The sequence below is a fragment of the Poecilia reticulata genome, chromosome 18 (genome assembly GCF_904066995.2).
Source record: "Poecilia reticulata chromosome 18, P_reticulata-male-v2, whole genome shotgun sequence".
Taxonomy (NCBI): Eukaryota; Metazoa; Chordata; class Actinopteri; order Cyprinodontiformes; family Poeciliidae; genus Poecilia; species Poecilia reticulata.
In genome coordinates, this window is record NC_088847.1 from 24,272,543 (window position 1) to 24,288,217 (window position 15,675).

General features: G+C 49.7%; 1 protein-coding gene across 1 annotated transcript; it reads left to right on the forward strand.

Moving 5' to 3' along the window:
• Window positions 1-15,037, forward strand: LOC103460903 (transferrin receptor protein 2). The gene is given in 18 exon segments (XM_081599380.1): window positions 1-157; window positions 227-380; window positions 450-630; window positions 796-818; window positions 821-935; window positions 10,787-10,895; window positions 11,012-11,254; window positions 11,334-11,473; window positions 11,570-11,745; window positions 11,813-11,932; window positions 12,073-12,155; window positions 12,226-12,289; window positions 12,361-12,428; window positions 12,985-13,055; window positions 13,139-13,223; window positions 13,583-13,807; window positions 14,056-14,196; window positions 14,571-15,037. Coding segments are annotated over 18 exon segments (2,331 nt in total). The 5' UTR covers window positions 1-85; the 3' UTR covers window positions 14,832-15,037.
• The last annotated feature ends 638 nt before the right edge of the window (window positions 15,038-15,675 follow it).

Here is a 15,675-nt window from a genome sequence, read left to right on the forward strand (position 1 = left end):
TTCACCTGACTGTCCACCAGGTGAAACATGGCGGACCTGATCAGGACCATCTGGGCTCTGGTTGACCTTTGACCTCCTAGTTAGGATGACCTGGGTTCACGGTTCTGTTCTCTCCCTGCAGTGCATCATGGGAACTCTGACAGCTCACCTGACTCAGGTAACTCCCTGCAGAGCTTAGCCCCGCCCCCTCTGTCCTGTAACCATGGTAACAACTCTCTCTCTCTAGTCTGATGAGGAAGCTGCAGCCCAGAGGGAGGAGCTTAGTCTGGAGGAGGCGGGGCCTATCGGTGACGTCACAGGGCGGCTGCTGAGGCGTCTCCATGGTAACAGGAGAGGCTGTGTGCTGCTAGGTGTGTGTGGGGGCGTGGCCTTTACTGCAGGTAAGACCAGAGAGATCACCTGGTCAGAGCAACACCTGGTCATGTGACTGACATGTAATCCTCTACCAGCGATCCTATTGGCCCTCGCTGTGCTCAGGGGGCGGGGCCTCTGTTCACAGGAGGCGGGGCTAGAGCAGCCAGGGGGCGGGGCTAACAGACCTGCAGACGGAGGGGCGGAGCTTTACCTGGGGGAGCTGAGGGAGATGATGAGGAGGCTGCTGCAGGACGAAGATCTGCTCAGCACCGTCAGGTATGATGGGGTTACCATGGTAACAGCAGGTCGGCTGGTTCCTGCTCTCTGGTTCCTGCTCTCTGATTGGCCGTCTCTCTTCCTGCCCTCTGATTGGCCGTCTCTGTTCCTGCCCTCTGATTGGCCGTCTGGTTCCTGCCCTGTGATTGGCCGTCTCTGTTCCAGCCGGGTCAGCAGAGCCGATCATCCCCCGGTTCCTCAGAGGGAACGGTTCTGGCCTCAGAGGTTCTGGGTCGGTTCAGGAAGCTGCAGATGGATCACACCTGGACCGAGTCGCTGGACGCCACGCTGCAGGTACCTGACAGGTGAGACAGAAGGGGGCGGGGCTTATGAGGGTTGGTCTGTTGGGCTCACCTGTCTGCAGGTGACCTGCAGCTTCAGAACCGGTCTGATCCAGTTCCTCTACCAGGTTCATCTCACGCTGAGTTTATGACTCACTGGATCAGAACCGACTGACTTTGACTGGACATTCAGAGACAATCAGAACCAACAGGATGTTTCATTGTTTCCTACTGAAGCAGCTCACAGACTGAAGCTTCTACTCGTCTCAACCCGTCCACAGAACCGGTCCAGTTTCTGAAGCTCAGTAGGAACCGCCTGGTTCCTCTTCCCCTGAAACAAAAACTTCCTTTATTCAAAGTCAGAACAGGAAGTTTTCACAGGTCAAAGGTCAGGGTTAGTTTTTACCCAACAGACTCCAGTACCAGCCGTCCACCAGTCCTCTGGACTGGGTACGGTTGCCATGGTGACAGGACGTCCCTTCAGGTTCTACACCAGGGGAGCTCAATACGGCGATCGTAAAGGTTTTGAGTCTCTGCAGGTGACAAGCTGAAGCCGTCAGGACGCTGAGTCAGCACTTCCTCCTCTGATAGGCTTATCAAACATATTCACTAAGATCCTGAACGTTTGTAGCTTCATTAATAAAGAATAATTATAAAAAGTCAACGAAACATTTAAAATTAATAATCTCAGTAATTATTGTTTCAACAAGATGTTCAGTGCGTTTCGGTTCCATTAACAAAAACAAAACGACTGAAAGACGACAGAGAGCAGAGCAGGAGTTTAAATCAGCTGCTCAGCCACCGCTGTGTTCATGAGAGGATTATTAATAATCAGAAATAAATGCTGGCAATTGCTGTGCCACACAGTGTAGGACGACACTTCTTATGCATGTATTGAAAAACTCACTGGGATTTTAAAATACTTCTAATTTGCCATGATATCACTTTAAAATACAAAAAAGGACATCCTTCTCCATTATGATGCAGGTAGAGTTGAAGTTCAAATATTGATTATTTGATCCTTGTAAATCTCCAAAGTTTTAAATGGTTTGGAAAGGGGCGGAGCCTAACTGTAAACTGCTCATAGGTCAATTGACAAAATATTCATTACAACAAAGTAACAACTAGAATAATGTTATATGTTTAGATATGATTGAAATATATATACTCTTTAGAAATATATAATGGTCTACTTCCATCACGTCACCAGTTAGCCGCTGGTGTGGCCTGAATGTCTGCAGCTGCTGTGTGAATAACAACAACCTCTGTATCCACCACAAAGACTCCAGCTGTTTCTGGAAATGTCATTTGGACCAACTAGTGGTTAATGTGGTCCTCTGGACTCCAGACTACGGTAACAAAAGTTACCACAAAGTTGCCTTTCATCCACCATACAACTGACTTAAAATAGATACTTTATGGTTTTGATCTTTTACATCTCAGTTTGGGACGTTGGGTTTGGCTGAGGCATCATTTATCCCAGGGGTTTATAAAATAACTTATAAAATAACTTCAAAGTAAAACATTTTCCACATGCCGACCTGCATTTCCTGCTGCCTGGTCATCGTGTTCCCGTCCTCTGCTGGTCTTTACCGACATGTTTTCACCTGGAAGTTCTTTCATTTCTAACGTCACATAGAAATTTAAGCACAATTACAGTTTTCATCGACTCGACTGAGTAACAGAACAAAAACTTTAGGTATTATAATTATAAAGCAATAAGTAATGGAATAGGAAACACAACAAATAGACCAGATAACAATGCAACACAATTTGATTTGTAATCTGGTTTTGTGTTATAAATATTGTTGCCATATTTATAACTCAACATTCATTTAAAAATGCAAATATACAAAATTTCTACATTTGAGGTAATATCATACTTTATTTACATGTTTCTGGTTCAGAGCAATAATACATTTTTCTTAACTTTTTGAAAGGAGAAAGATTCACATCTTTCCATCCTTCCGGCTCTTTAGTTACTCAAAACTGCAGATACATGTTCAAATGCACTTTAGTTTTTAAGTGTCTAAATCAGTGTTTAAAATAATATTTCTAAATAAAATCTTTGTAATGAAATATAAAAATATTCTGAAATATAACATGTAGCTGTATTGGTATGCTGATTGTGCCAAAACTTGTATATTTCAGTAAATTAGCTTCTCTTGGAGCTGTTTTTGAGTCTTGGTTCTCTTTAAAGGGTTAGCGTTAGCTGTGTGTGTCAAGATGTCCGATGTCCTCACAGCTCCTGGAAAACCTTGACGCTCCTTGCTGACCACAGCTGAACCCGTTTGTCCTGCATCACTAGTAGAACGTCGTCTTCAGATCCTGTTTTCAGATTCACCGTTTTCTGCAGACTTATCGTTTCGTTCCTGTGAAGTCGATGTCGTTTTCTAGCCTGAAAAGAAATAACTTTAAGACGTCTTTAGTCGGAGCCTCGTCTCTGGAGCCATAATCACCGTTTGGTTGTCAGTGTGGTTCAGATGCATGGTTCTTGGAAGTGTTTTCAGGTTTTGGGTCAGGTCATCTCTACAACCTGCACCTACTGGTCTCCATACAACCTGTGCTCTGGTCCCCTTCAGAGCTAACAGTTCCTTCTAGCCGTTAGCTATTCCTACATTCACATGGCAGCCATCAGATCTGCAGAACATGGAAACTGGACCAGGTTTGGTAGAACCAACTCCTTCAGTCGATGCCTTTTAAAAGAGCAAAACGGGTAAATGGATCCAACTACATTTGTCCAGTCAGTCCTCTGAATGTTTTTCTTTTCTTCTATAGTTTTGTTCATTTTGTTCAACAAAATGTTTTTTAATGAGGTTCTTATGCTCATCTTTACAAATTTGGCTCAAATGATTCGCCAGATAGAGAAGAAAAAATAAGGATCAACATTAAAATCTATTAAAATTGTTTAACTGTTAAATAATCTTTCCTCAATTTCATTTCTATAATTTCATCTGCTTACAGTTATCAGCTTTATCAAAAGTTATGACTTCTAGTAATTTGTAATAAAAATAAAACATGGTCTTGGTTCTGAATACATAGAAACATAAATGTTTCCATGCATTCAGAACCAAGACCATGTTTTATTTTTATTACAAATTACTACATGGATCTTCATATGACCAAGTCTGTAAATGACACTGAAATACATAAAACTTTACGTTGTCAAAGACTGGAGTTAAGCTTTTTCACAAACTTCTATTTATGAAAGTTAATGTCAGTAAGAAGGTTCTGGGTTCGATTCCCTGTCTTTCTGCATGGAGTCTCCATGTTCTCCCTGTGCATGGTGGGTTTTCTCCGGGTTATCCGGTTTCCTCCCACAGTCCAAAAACATGACTGTCAGGTTAATTGGTCTGTCTAAATTGCCCCTAGGTGTGAGTGTGTGTGTGCATGGTTGTGTGTCCTATGTGTCTCTGTGTTGCCCTGCAACAGACTGGTGACCTGTCCAGGTGACCCCGCCTCTCGCCCGGAACGTTAGCTGGAGAGGAACCAGCAGCTCCTGACCCCACTGAGGGACAAGGGTGTAAAGAAAAGGGATGGACGGACGGACGGACGGACGGACGGATGGACGGATGATGGATGGATGATGGATGATGGATGGATGGATGAATCCCCTATGCATCACATCTTATGACATAATTAAAAAAACAGCCAAAACGTACAACTTTTATTTAATTACCAAGATTTTATGCCAACCAAGAGAAGAAACATCAACGCTGCAGGGCTGTGTAACGATGGTGGGCAGGACTCTGATGTTTGTGTTAATGAAATGACATGAGAGAAAGAAATAAATTTAGTTTTGGCCAAAACAAAATCAAGGTCAAGGCTGGACGTGTCTGAATCCACAGGTGTTTCTCTTCTGGTCTTAGTTTAGTCCCGGCCTTCGAAGGACCCGTCCTACGTAGACCAGTTATCGAAGGATGCAGACCCTGAATTCGGACACACACTATGTCGACTTTTAGTGTAACCGACACAAAACAGTCAGTTAGGATTTGTTGTGACTTGAATTTGACTCATTTTATCTAAATTATGTTGCCATGGTTACTCAAAATACCAACTAATGATATATAGAAATATGAAAAACGGTCATCAGACCATAAGTGCCAACGCCGCTGAGGGTGGCAGGGGGACAGTACACAGGCCATCCTGCTCCATGAGGAATGATGCGGTCACCGCTCATTCAAGCCTTGAGGTAAGTAGGTGCCCAATTTAAATATCCAAATCAAGGTCGCTTTTTATCTCTGGCCCATGGTCCAGGTGGGGTTGGGTTTTAGGACCATCGTTCTTGCTGCACTCCAGGTGTGTTGGATGAAATGTGCAGTCAGCAAGCTGTATGGTTTCCTCATCTTCCCTCCGGAAACATCTCACTCATGCAAAACCAACCAGGCTAGCATTGTGTTTGTCGTATGACCCACAAACCTTCTTCTACAAACCTGGCATCTTATTATTGTTTGTGGACCCCGACTTGCAGAATAACATATACTTTGTGGGTACAGTGGTTCAGCAGCCATTTTGGAGTCTGAAGTCCTGTCCCTGTCCATCTGTGCTCGGCTCAGTCTGTGATCTGAGCTTCGCATGAACGAGATGGTCCGTCAGGTTCCTGTTTCTTCGAAAGTCAGGCATGACCCTCCAGTTGGTCAGCCTTCCACTGGCAGGCTGGATTTTTTCTCAAAGCTTTGGCCAAACTGACATTAGCAGGTGAGTAGGTGCTGATGAAGGGAAGAGTCATGGTGTCATCTGTAGGTGCTGATGAAGGGAAGAGTCATGGTACCATCTGTAGGTGCTGATGAAGGGAAGAGTCATGGTGCCATCTGTAGGTGCTGATGAAGGGAAGAGTCATGGTGCCATCTGTAGGTGCTGATGAAGGGAAGAGTCATGGTGCCATCTGTAGGTGCTGATGAAGGGAAGAGTCATGGTGCCATCTGTAGGTGCTGATGAAGGGAAGAGTCATGGTGCCATCTGTAGGTGCTGATGAAGGGAAGAGTCATGGTGTCATCTGTAGGTGCTGATGAAGGGAAGAGTCATGGTGCCATCTGTAGGTGCTGATGAAGGGAAGAGTCATGGTGTCATCTGTAGGTGCTGATGAAGGGAAGAGTCATGGTGCCATCTGTAGGTGCTGATGAAGGGAAGAGTCATGGTGCATGAGGTCATGGTGTCATCTGTAGGTGCTGATGAAGGGAAGAGTCATGGTGCCATCTGTAGGTGCTGATGAAGGGAAGAGTCATGGTGCCATCTGTAGGTGCTGATGAAGGGAAGAGTCATGGTGCCATCTGTAGGTGCTGATGAAGGGAAGAGTCATGGTGCCATCTGTAGGTGCTGATGAAGGGAAGAGTCATGGTGCCATCTGTAGGTGCTGATGAAGGGAAGAGTCATGGTGTCATCTGTAGGTGCTGATGAAGGGAAGAGTCATGGTGCCATCTGGCCGTTTGGACTCACAAAATGACTTCAGAAGGATCTCTGGTACCCCCTGCTGGACGAAGCTGAGAACAGCACCTGAGCTGCTTCATAAAAGTCTGATTTTTGTGTGCAGATTCTCTGAAATCTAATCAGTTGTGATTTAACTAGTCCAGCTTTGGATGAAAGCTGGACTTGAATAACAATGTGGGTGAGTCAGTGGGTTTGAAATAAACTGTCCAATCTGCCAGTGTTGTTGAAATCTGGACCTTTAAAGGTTGTTGTGTCTAAGAAATCCACTGCAGTCAGGCTGGTGGAGGACTTTCATTTGATGGAAGCATTGTGGTTGTTCAGGTGTGTAGAAAGTGTTTAAGATCCTCCTCTGAATGACGCCACGCTCCCCAGATGTCGTCTAAATACCGTAAAAAGTGCAGCAGCTTTTTGATGCAGGCATTTAGTGCAGATTCCTCCCAATCCGCCATGAAAATATTTGCGTAGGCCGGTGCAGACCTTTTCCCCGTGGCAGTTCCCTGGACCTGCAGGAGCCACTCACTGTTGAAGAGGAAATCATTCCTGAGGAGGTTTATCTCTGAAGGTCGAATGACTTCCAACATCAGGATTCTTCAGAAAGACATTCTGGACGGTTTCATACCTTTTCAGTGGCAATATTTGTGTGTAAGCTGTCCACACCGATAGTGAAAAGCTAGGAGTTCACAGGTATTTTGATGTTTTTCACAAAGTCAATAAAATGATAAGTGTCTTTGATGTAACAATAAAAATCAGTAAATTCAGCCGTACCGTAGGTCTGACTAATCTGAGACGATAGGCCTACCCGGGGGGACATTTAATCTTTTCTCCCATGTATTCGGGTCTTTGTGGACTTTTAGCAAAATGTAGAATAATCTGGGCCTTGGTGGTCCTAATATAAATGCTTTTTGTTTTGCCAGAATGAATTTGTTTTTGTGTAACTGATTCAGAATTTTAGCCACAGTTGGAATAGTATCCGGGTAGATCGGCTTACTTAGTTTCATTAATAGTTTTTATCAGATAATTGTAACATTCCCACAAATATTGCTGCCTGTCCAAAATGACAACTGCACTCCCTTTGTCTGCAGGCTTAGTTTGGTCATTATTTATGAGCTCTGCCTGTGCTGAAATCTCAGCTTCCATCAAACCGGGTTCCAACCTGTCCATTTTAAAGTGTTTTTCAAAAAAGTCACAATCTTTCCGGATGTTTCAGGAGGAAATTCTCTCCTGGGAGGAACCCAGATGGATCTGTTAGTGAAAGGCTGAGGCGGCCTCCTAGAATCACCTTAAAAAACAGCCAATTTGACTCTGCGGTCTTATTGTTGAAGGTCATACCTGCTTTCGAGCTCCGCCCATCTGTTTCTGGTACAGGGGACAAAGGTCAGACCTTTACTCAGCAAGCTCTGCTGTGTTTCAGAACAGATGAAGCTGGAAGAAAGATCAATAACCGTCTCATCCCCTCTCGGTTCTTGTGGGCCCAATGGGCCTTCTAATTTTTCTGTACACTGGACCAGTGTGCCAGCATGGCGGCCGCCGTGGCTGGGGTCCAATGTATGCCATCCTTTTCTGTTTCAAACCCTTCCGGGAGAGCAGGGATGTGGCCCTCACAAAATTAACCTCAGGTATGAGGATTTTTGCATCAGGAAACCTCAGGGAGGCCTCCTGCAGGTCAGCCTGAAGGTCAGCCTGCAGGTCAGCGATTTGTGTCGCCTTGACCCTCTGAGCCCTATTGTTAATCACGAAGGAGAGGATGAGACGTTCCACCCGGCATCTAATGTTTGCTCTCCGTAGAAGGGCCTCCGCGTGTTTCCACTTCGCCCCAGGGAACGCGTCCACCTGGAGATCCGCCGCGTCAAAAGTGGGGGCTACATTCCAGTCCCCCAGTATGACCCACTTACGTGTGATAGGTTCCAGTTCCTGAACTTGTTTGGGGTTGAGATGTGGCGGGTCGGACGTCGGCAGGTATGTTGGTTCTCCGGTGTCTTGGGTTCTACTATCTCTTGGGCCTGAGCTGAATGTCCTCTCCGAGTTACCACCTGTAGGGGTGGAGAAATCGGGGCTGCCTGTAGGTCAGCGCCAGCAGGAGCAACAAAGTCCACAGAAGGGGCAGAAGTCCCTGTAGGAGAAGCAGGAAGAGCATTAGAGGTCAAGTCAGTAGGAGTCTCAGCAGAACCGGCCATCGCATCTGGAGAAGCAGGAGCGGATACGACCACTGCATCCTTTCCCTCCGCAGGAACAGCCGCTTGAGGAGAAGTCTGGTTCTCAGGCCCTGAAACGGTAAGTTTGTCATCTCGGAGAGCCAGCTCTAGTTCCTGAGTTGAGAAGTCTGGCCTCGGAAAGGAGATGGATGGTTTTCGTTGAGGCGCTATTAGCCTAGCTGGAGCAGGTGGTCCAGGATTTATGAAAAGACAGACCTCAGCTTCAGCATCAGAGGTGAGATCTTCGTATGCCGAGGTGTCACTGGCCAACAGGTCCTCACTATTTGCCTGTTCCTCTTCTAAACATATTCGCTCTTCCAGATGGCCTCGTTTTTCTTTTCGTTTTCTGGCGGGTTCCTCCGCGGGTTGCGACGGGAGGCTAATAGGTCCGCCAGTTGCTTCAGCAAGCTCTGCCCTGGTGGAAGTGGTAGGAGGCTGGTGTTGGGTGAGGGGAACGTGCTTTAATTCTGTGTCCAAATCAAAAACGGCCTCGCTCACCTTAACAATGTCTTTCCCAGCAGAGCTGGGTACAGTCTGTGGTCCACGCTTTCTTAGTTTTTCTTCCAGCCAGTGCGTGCCCGCAGGATTGAGGCTTCCTGGAGGCGTTTGCCGAGGTTCCGCCTTGCCCATTTCGTTGCTACCTCAAAGGCGGCCTCCCATGCACCCGGTCCCAGCTCAAGCAACAATCCCAGGTCACCGGTCAAGCACAACTTGTAGTGTTCTCTCAATATAATCAAGGTTGTGTGTGTCCAGTTTTTTGCTTTCCCATCGATCAGCATAGCTGTCTTAGGCGAGGGGAAAGCTGGAACGATGACCTCAGAGAGATGTTCCATGATCCTCCTGATGGAGAGCGGATAATCATCTGGAGTCGCTTTTTATGTTCGACAGGTGATGCATAACTTTGATGATGCGGTGTAAGATTCTAACCTTGGCTACAAACTCTGGATCTTCCACCTGTTGGACCTCAGTATGTTGGACATCTGGTACCAGAAGTTTGGGTCGCCCGCGGTTCTCACCGCGCACTTTGAGAGACGCTGGTTTCAGGCGTGGTACAGCCTGGCGGTTTTGCGCAGGTCGGTTACGTGGTCTGGAGCGACGGCACGGCTCCCATTTTCGCTGCGATGAGTTTTGGAGAATGAGGCCATGGAGAAAGGGGGCATTGGGGGCAGTTCTCCTGGACTGGCAGACTGGGGTGGTGGTCCCCCTGTTTAAAAAGGGGGACCGGAGGGTGTGCTCCAATTACAGGGGGTCACACTCTTAAGCCTCCCTGGTAAGGTCTATTCAGGGGTCCTGGAGAGGAGGGTCCGTCGGATAGTCGAACCTCGGATTCAGGAAGAGCAGTGTGGTTCTGGTTCTGGTCGTGGAACACTGGACCAGCTCTACACCCTCAGCAGGGTCCTGGAGGGTTCTGGGAGTTCGCCCAACCAGTCTACATGTGTTTTGTGGACTTGGAGAAGGCGTTCGACCGTGTCCCTCGGGGGCCCTGTGGGGGGTACTCCGGGAGTATGGGGTACCGGGCCCTTTGATACGGGCTGTCAGGTCCCTGTATGACCGGTGTCAGAGTCTGGTCCGCATTGCCGGCAGTAAGTCGGGCTCGTTTCCGGTGAGAGTTGGACTCCACCAAGGCTGCCCTTTGTCACCGATTCTGTTCATTACCTTCATGGACAGAATTTCTAGAGCAGCCGAGGTGTTGAGGGGATCCGTTTTGGTGGCCTTAGGATCACATCTCTGCTTTTTGCGGATGATGTGGTCCTGTTGGCTTCATCAGATCGTGATCTGCAGCTCTCACTGGAGCGGTTCATGACCGAAAGAACGGATACAAGCGACCGAAATGGGTTTCCTCCTCCGCAGGGTGGCTGGGCTCTCCCTTAGAGAGAGAAGCTCGGTCATCTGGGAGGGACTCAGAGTAGAGCCGCTGCTCCTCCACGTCGAGAGGAGCCAGTTGAGGCTCGGGCATCTGGTCAGGATGCCTCCTGGACGCCTCCCTGGTGAGGAGTTCAGGTCCCACCGGGAGGAGGGGAGACCCAGGACACGCTGAGGGACGATGTATGTGTAAATGTCTTTTTTTTTTTTTTTAATCGTAGGTGCGGCTTATAGTGAGGTGCGCTCTGGAAAATATAGTCCGGAAAATCTGTATATTTTAACCAATAATGTAGCAGCTGAAGGCCTGACAAATTGTTGACTTTGACTTGCAAAGCTCATGAATTTCTGAGCTAAACATAAAGTTTATTTAAAGTTCACACCTTGTCCCTCCAGGTCCGTCCCCAGCTCCCTCCACCTGGTGGATTCTGCAGGTCGGGTCTCTGAACAGATTCCTCTGAACCCGTCTGACTACTGTCCCTACAGCGCCACAGGAAACTACACGGTAGGAGCACAGGAAGTGCCGGTCTCCATGGCAACCACAGTCCCACTCACCTGTCCGTCCACAGGGGGGCGTGGTCTCCATGGCAACCACAGTCCCACTCACATGTCCGTCCACAGGGGGGCGTGGTCTACGCCCACTACGGCCGTCCAGAGGACTTCAACTGGCTGAGGAGTGTCGGCGTGTCGGCAGCCGGCCACCTGGTGGTGATGCGGGTTGGGGGCGGAGTCAGCTTCGCCGAGAAGGTCTGGTTGGCCGAGAGGAACGGAGGGGGCGGAGCTCTGATCTACCCTGACCCCGCCGACCTGCCGCAGGACCCTCGGCGCCTGGGACTGAACGCTCACACCGCCGTGTCCGAGCATGTAACAGAGAGAGACACCTGACCTTAAACTAACCTTAGACTCACCTGAGCTCCTGACCAATCAGCTCCTCTCCCTGCAGGTCCACCTAGGCTCAGGTGACCCCTTCACCCCCGGCTTCCCCTCCTTCAACCTCTCCCGGTTCCCCCCCATCCCGTCCTCCGGCCTCCCGCTGATCCCAGCGCTGCCAATCACCGCTACTGTAGCCGCCAAGCTGCTCAGGTAGGACCCGCCTCCTCGTTTAGGCCCTGCCCCTCAGGTGTTACGGTAAGCTCCGCCCCCTCAGGTGTTCAGCTGCTACCTGTCTCTGCTCCTCAGTCAGCTGACGGGTCCTCCCTGTCCGCCATCTTGGAGAGGGCGGCTGCCGTACGTCCGCTGCGTTCTCGGTCCGGACTTCGGTTCTGGTCGGAGGGTCCGGCTGTCGGTCCAGAACCTGATGACTCCGGTTCTGCTCAACAACATCTTCTCCTCCCTGGAGGGCCGAGCTGAGCCAGGTACGCTGTGACATCATCACCACCGCCAGGTGAAGCTCCAGGTGTAAACCAGTGACCTCTGACCCAGACCAGTACGTCATACTGGGAGCCCAGCGAGACTCTCTGGGTCCAGGAGCCGTGAAGTCTGGAGTCGGAACCGCCGTCCTGCTGGAGCTGGCCAGAACCTTCAGCGCCATGGTGAAGAACGGTAAGGACACCTGGACAGGTGGACTTCCTGTCTCTGACTCACCTGGACAGGTGGACTTCCTGTCTCTGACTCACCTGGACAGGTGGACTTCCTGTCTCTACCTGTCCAGGTGAACCTCTTGTTCCTGTTGATGGTTGCAGGTTTCAGTCCCAGGCGCAGTCTGCTCTTCGTCAGCTGGGATGCCGGAGACTTCGGGAACGTCGGAGCGACGGAATGGCTCGAGGTTTTTCCCAGAATGCCTTTCTACCTGCTGCTGACCTGAACTCTGCCTGACTGTGACCTCTGACCCCCAGGGTTACCTGTCCATGCTGCACCTGAAGGCCGTGGCCTACTTCAGTCTGGATCAGGCCATCATGGGTAAGTGAACCAATCAGAGGGCTTGGTTTCCTCTCAGCCAATCAGAGCTAACAGGATGTGTTGCTCTCCAGGTGATGATCACCTGTCGGCCTCCACCAGTCCTCTGCTGGTCGACCTGCTGGACGCCGCCATCAGACAGGTGAGCAGGTTCCTCTGATGTCGGGTTCAGAGTTTAAAATGGTTGAATTTAAAGAGACATGATGATAAATGATCTCAGCTCCAACAGGTTTGGTTTTACAGTGTTTGGTGTTAAAACAGGTACAGATCCACAGGGATCCACGGGGATCTACAGGGATCCACGGGGATCTACAGGGATCCACGGGGATCTACAGGGATCCACGGGGATCCACAGGGATCCACAGGGATCTACAGGGATCCACGGGGATCTACAGGGATCCACGGGGATCTACAGGGATCCACGGGGATCCACAGGGATCCACAGGGATCCACAGGGATCCACAGGGATCTACAGGGATCCACAGGGATCTGTACCTGGACTCCTTCAGCTCTTGATCTGTTCAGATCATAAATGTTAGTTTGATTCATCATCAGTATAATTCAGGCCCAGATCTGCTGCTGCTGATCAGATTCAGGTTTCTGATTGGAGCAGAGAAGCAGCTGGAGGATCTATAGTGACTCCAGGATGCAGTTCCACATGCAGCCACCAGGTGTCTCCTGTTCCTGGGCTTCTGCAGGTGGAGCATCCCAAACATGCAGGTCAGACCATCTACAGTCAGGCTGAGAGAGACGGAGGCAGCTGGAGGATGTGAGGAACCAATCAGAGCTCTAGTCCTCTGGACAAGATGGCCGACAGGCTAGCTACAGGCTAACTGCTGCGTCTCCCCTCAGCATGAAACCCCTCTACCTGAACAGCGGCGCCTACAGCTTCACTGCCTTCGCTGGAGTTCCTGCCATGGAGCTGAGATTCACCGAGGTAAGGTTCTGTAACGATGGGTCGGACCAGAGAGGCCCGGTTCTGTAACGATGGGTCGGACCAGAGAGGCCCGGTTCTGTAACGATGGGTCGGACCAGAGAGGCCCGGTTCTGTAACGATGGGTCGGACCAGAGAGGCCCGGTTCTGTAACGATGGGTCGGACCAGAGAGGCCCGGTTCTGTAACGATGGGTCGGACCAGAGAGGCCCGGTTCTGGGTCCATTAGAACAATAATGGCTGTCAGGACATTGAAACGTAGAGCTAGAACCAGTAGAACCATCAGAACCATCAGAACCAGTAGAACCATCAGAACCAGTCTACCTCCCAGCTCGTCCTCCTGTCTGTCTCCTCGTCCTCCAGGACAGATCCTATCCGTTCCTCAACACGCCGCTGGACACCGTCCCTCGCCTCCAGGAGGTGCTGGGGGGTCGTCTGGGGGTCACTGGGCGGAGCCTGGCGGAGCTGGTGGGGGAGATGGTGCTGCGGTTGGTCCATGACCACATCCTGCCTCTACGCATCACTTCCTACGCTCAGACGGTGCTGCAGTTCAGCGCCCACCTCAACAAGCACTCGGCTGAGCTGCAGGTAGGGACAGGGGGACAGGTGGAGGACAGGTGGTGTCCATCAGGTGGAGGACAGGTGGTGTCCATCAGGTGGAGGACAGGTGGTGTCCATCAGGTGGAGGACAGGTGGTGTCCATCAGGTGGAGGACAGGTGGTGTCCATCAGGTGGAGGACAGGTGGTGTCCATCAGGTGGAGGACAGGTGGTGTCCATCAGGTGGAGGACAGGTGGTGTCCATCTGGTGTCCCTCAGCCAGTCTCTGTCCTCCCAGTCCAGAGGCGTCTCCCCCCAGTGGCTCTTCAGCGCCAGAGGCGATTACAGCCGGGCGGCAGAGACTCTGCAGAGAGCCATCGACTACAGCGACCTGCACGACCCGAACACGGCCCGGTTCTACAACACCAGGATCATGAAGGTACCGGAACCGGCAGCATGGAGGGAACAGAACAGGCTCTCATCTTGACTTTGAGTTCATGTTTTCTCATTTATTTTGAAAGGCTCCAAGTTATCCTGTCACTTCCTGTTTAGCCTGTGTGCATGTTGTACTGCAGTTGTCCACTGGGGGCAGTGAGAGCCAGTTGTTCCTGTAGGCAGCTCTGTTTGAAGCAGAAGAAGTTGAAGCTGTTGGTATAAAGGGAACCTGATGAAAGTGAAATGAGAACTGAAACCTCAGCATGTCAGTCGTTACCCTGACAGACTCGGCATGGAGACGTCGGCATCATGACAGTTAATCAGCCGTTCATCACACAGACAGATGTCTGACCTCTGACCTTTCCCGTCTGCCTCCAGGTGGAGTACTACTTCCTGTCTCAGTACGTGTCGGCCATGGAGACGCCGTTCCGCCATGTGATCCATGGGCGGGGCAACCACACTCTGAGCGCGCTCACTGAGCATCTGACCCTGCTGACCTCTGACCCCGGACGCTTCGACGAGAACCGCTTCAGACGGCAGCTGGCTCTGTTCACCTGGACGCTGCAGGGGGCGGCGAACGCTCTGAACGGGGACGTGTGGAGCATCCGGCACACACACAGCTACACACAGCCAGTGTGAACAGTGCTGACCTCCCTGTGGAGGGGATCTCCCTCATGTGACCAGTTGATCCTCCCAGTGGATCCCTTCATTCAGCCTTTAGTGTCTGAGGATCAACAGGTTCAGTGAAAACCAAGAACATCTGCTGAGTTTCTGCTGATTAAATATTCATGAAGCTTCACTCAGATAATAAATAAACATCTGAATCATTCAGGGTTTCACTTCCATGTTGGTGTGAAGTTGTTCTGTTTTAAAGCTTTAAAGTTTGTGACTGAAATCTCCTCAGTTGTCATTATTTTAGTCTGAACTCCTGTTAGTGTTCAGACTAAAATAATAAAAGTTCAGGAGCTGCAGTGAAACGAAATGAAGAACAAACTGAATAATCAAAGAACCTTTTGATAAAAACGATCCAGAGTTCTGGTGTTAATTAAACATGCAGATGGAGACGACGAGGCGCTTTGCTACCCTAACACTGACCCTGTGTTGCCATGACAACCTGAGCAGAGCCAGTGTTAGCATAGCTAGTGTTAGCAGAGCTAGTGTTAGCATAGCTAGTGTTAGCAGAGCCAGTGTTAGCATAGCTAGTGTTAGCATAGCTAGTGTTAGCAGCGCCAGTGTTAGCAGCGCCAGTGTTAGCATAGCTAGTGTTAGCATAGCTAGTGTTAGCAGAGCCAGTGTTAGCATAGCTAGTGTTAGCAGCGCCAGTGTTAGCATAGCTAGTGTTAGCATAGCTAGTGTTAGCAGAGCTAGTGTTAGCAGAGCTAGTGTTAGCAGTTAGTGTTAGCAGAGCGGGTGTTAGCATAGCTAGTGTTAGCAGAGCTAGTGTTAGCAGTTAGTGTTAGCAGAGCTAGTGTTAGCAGAGCTA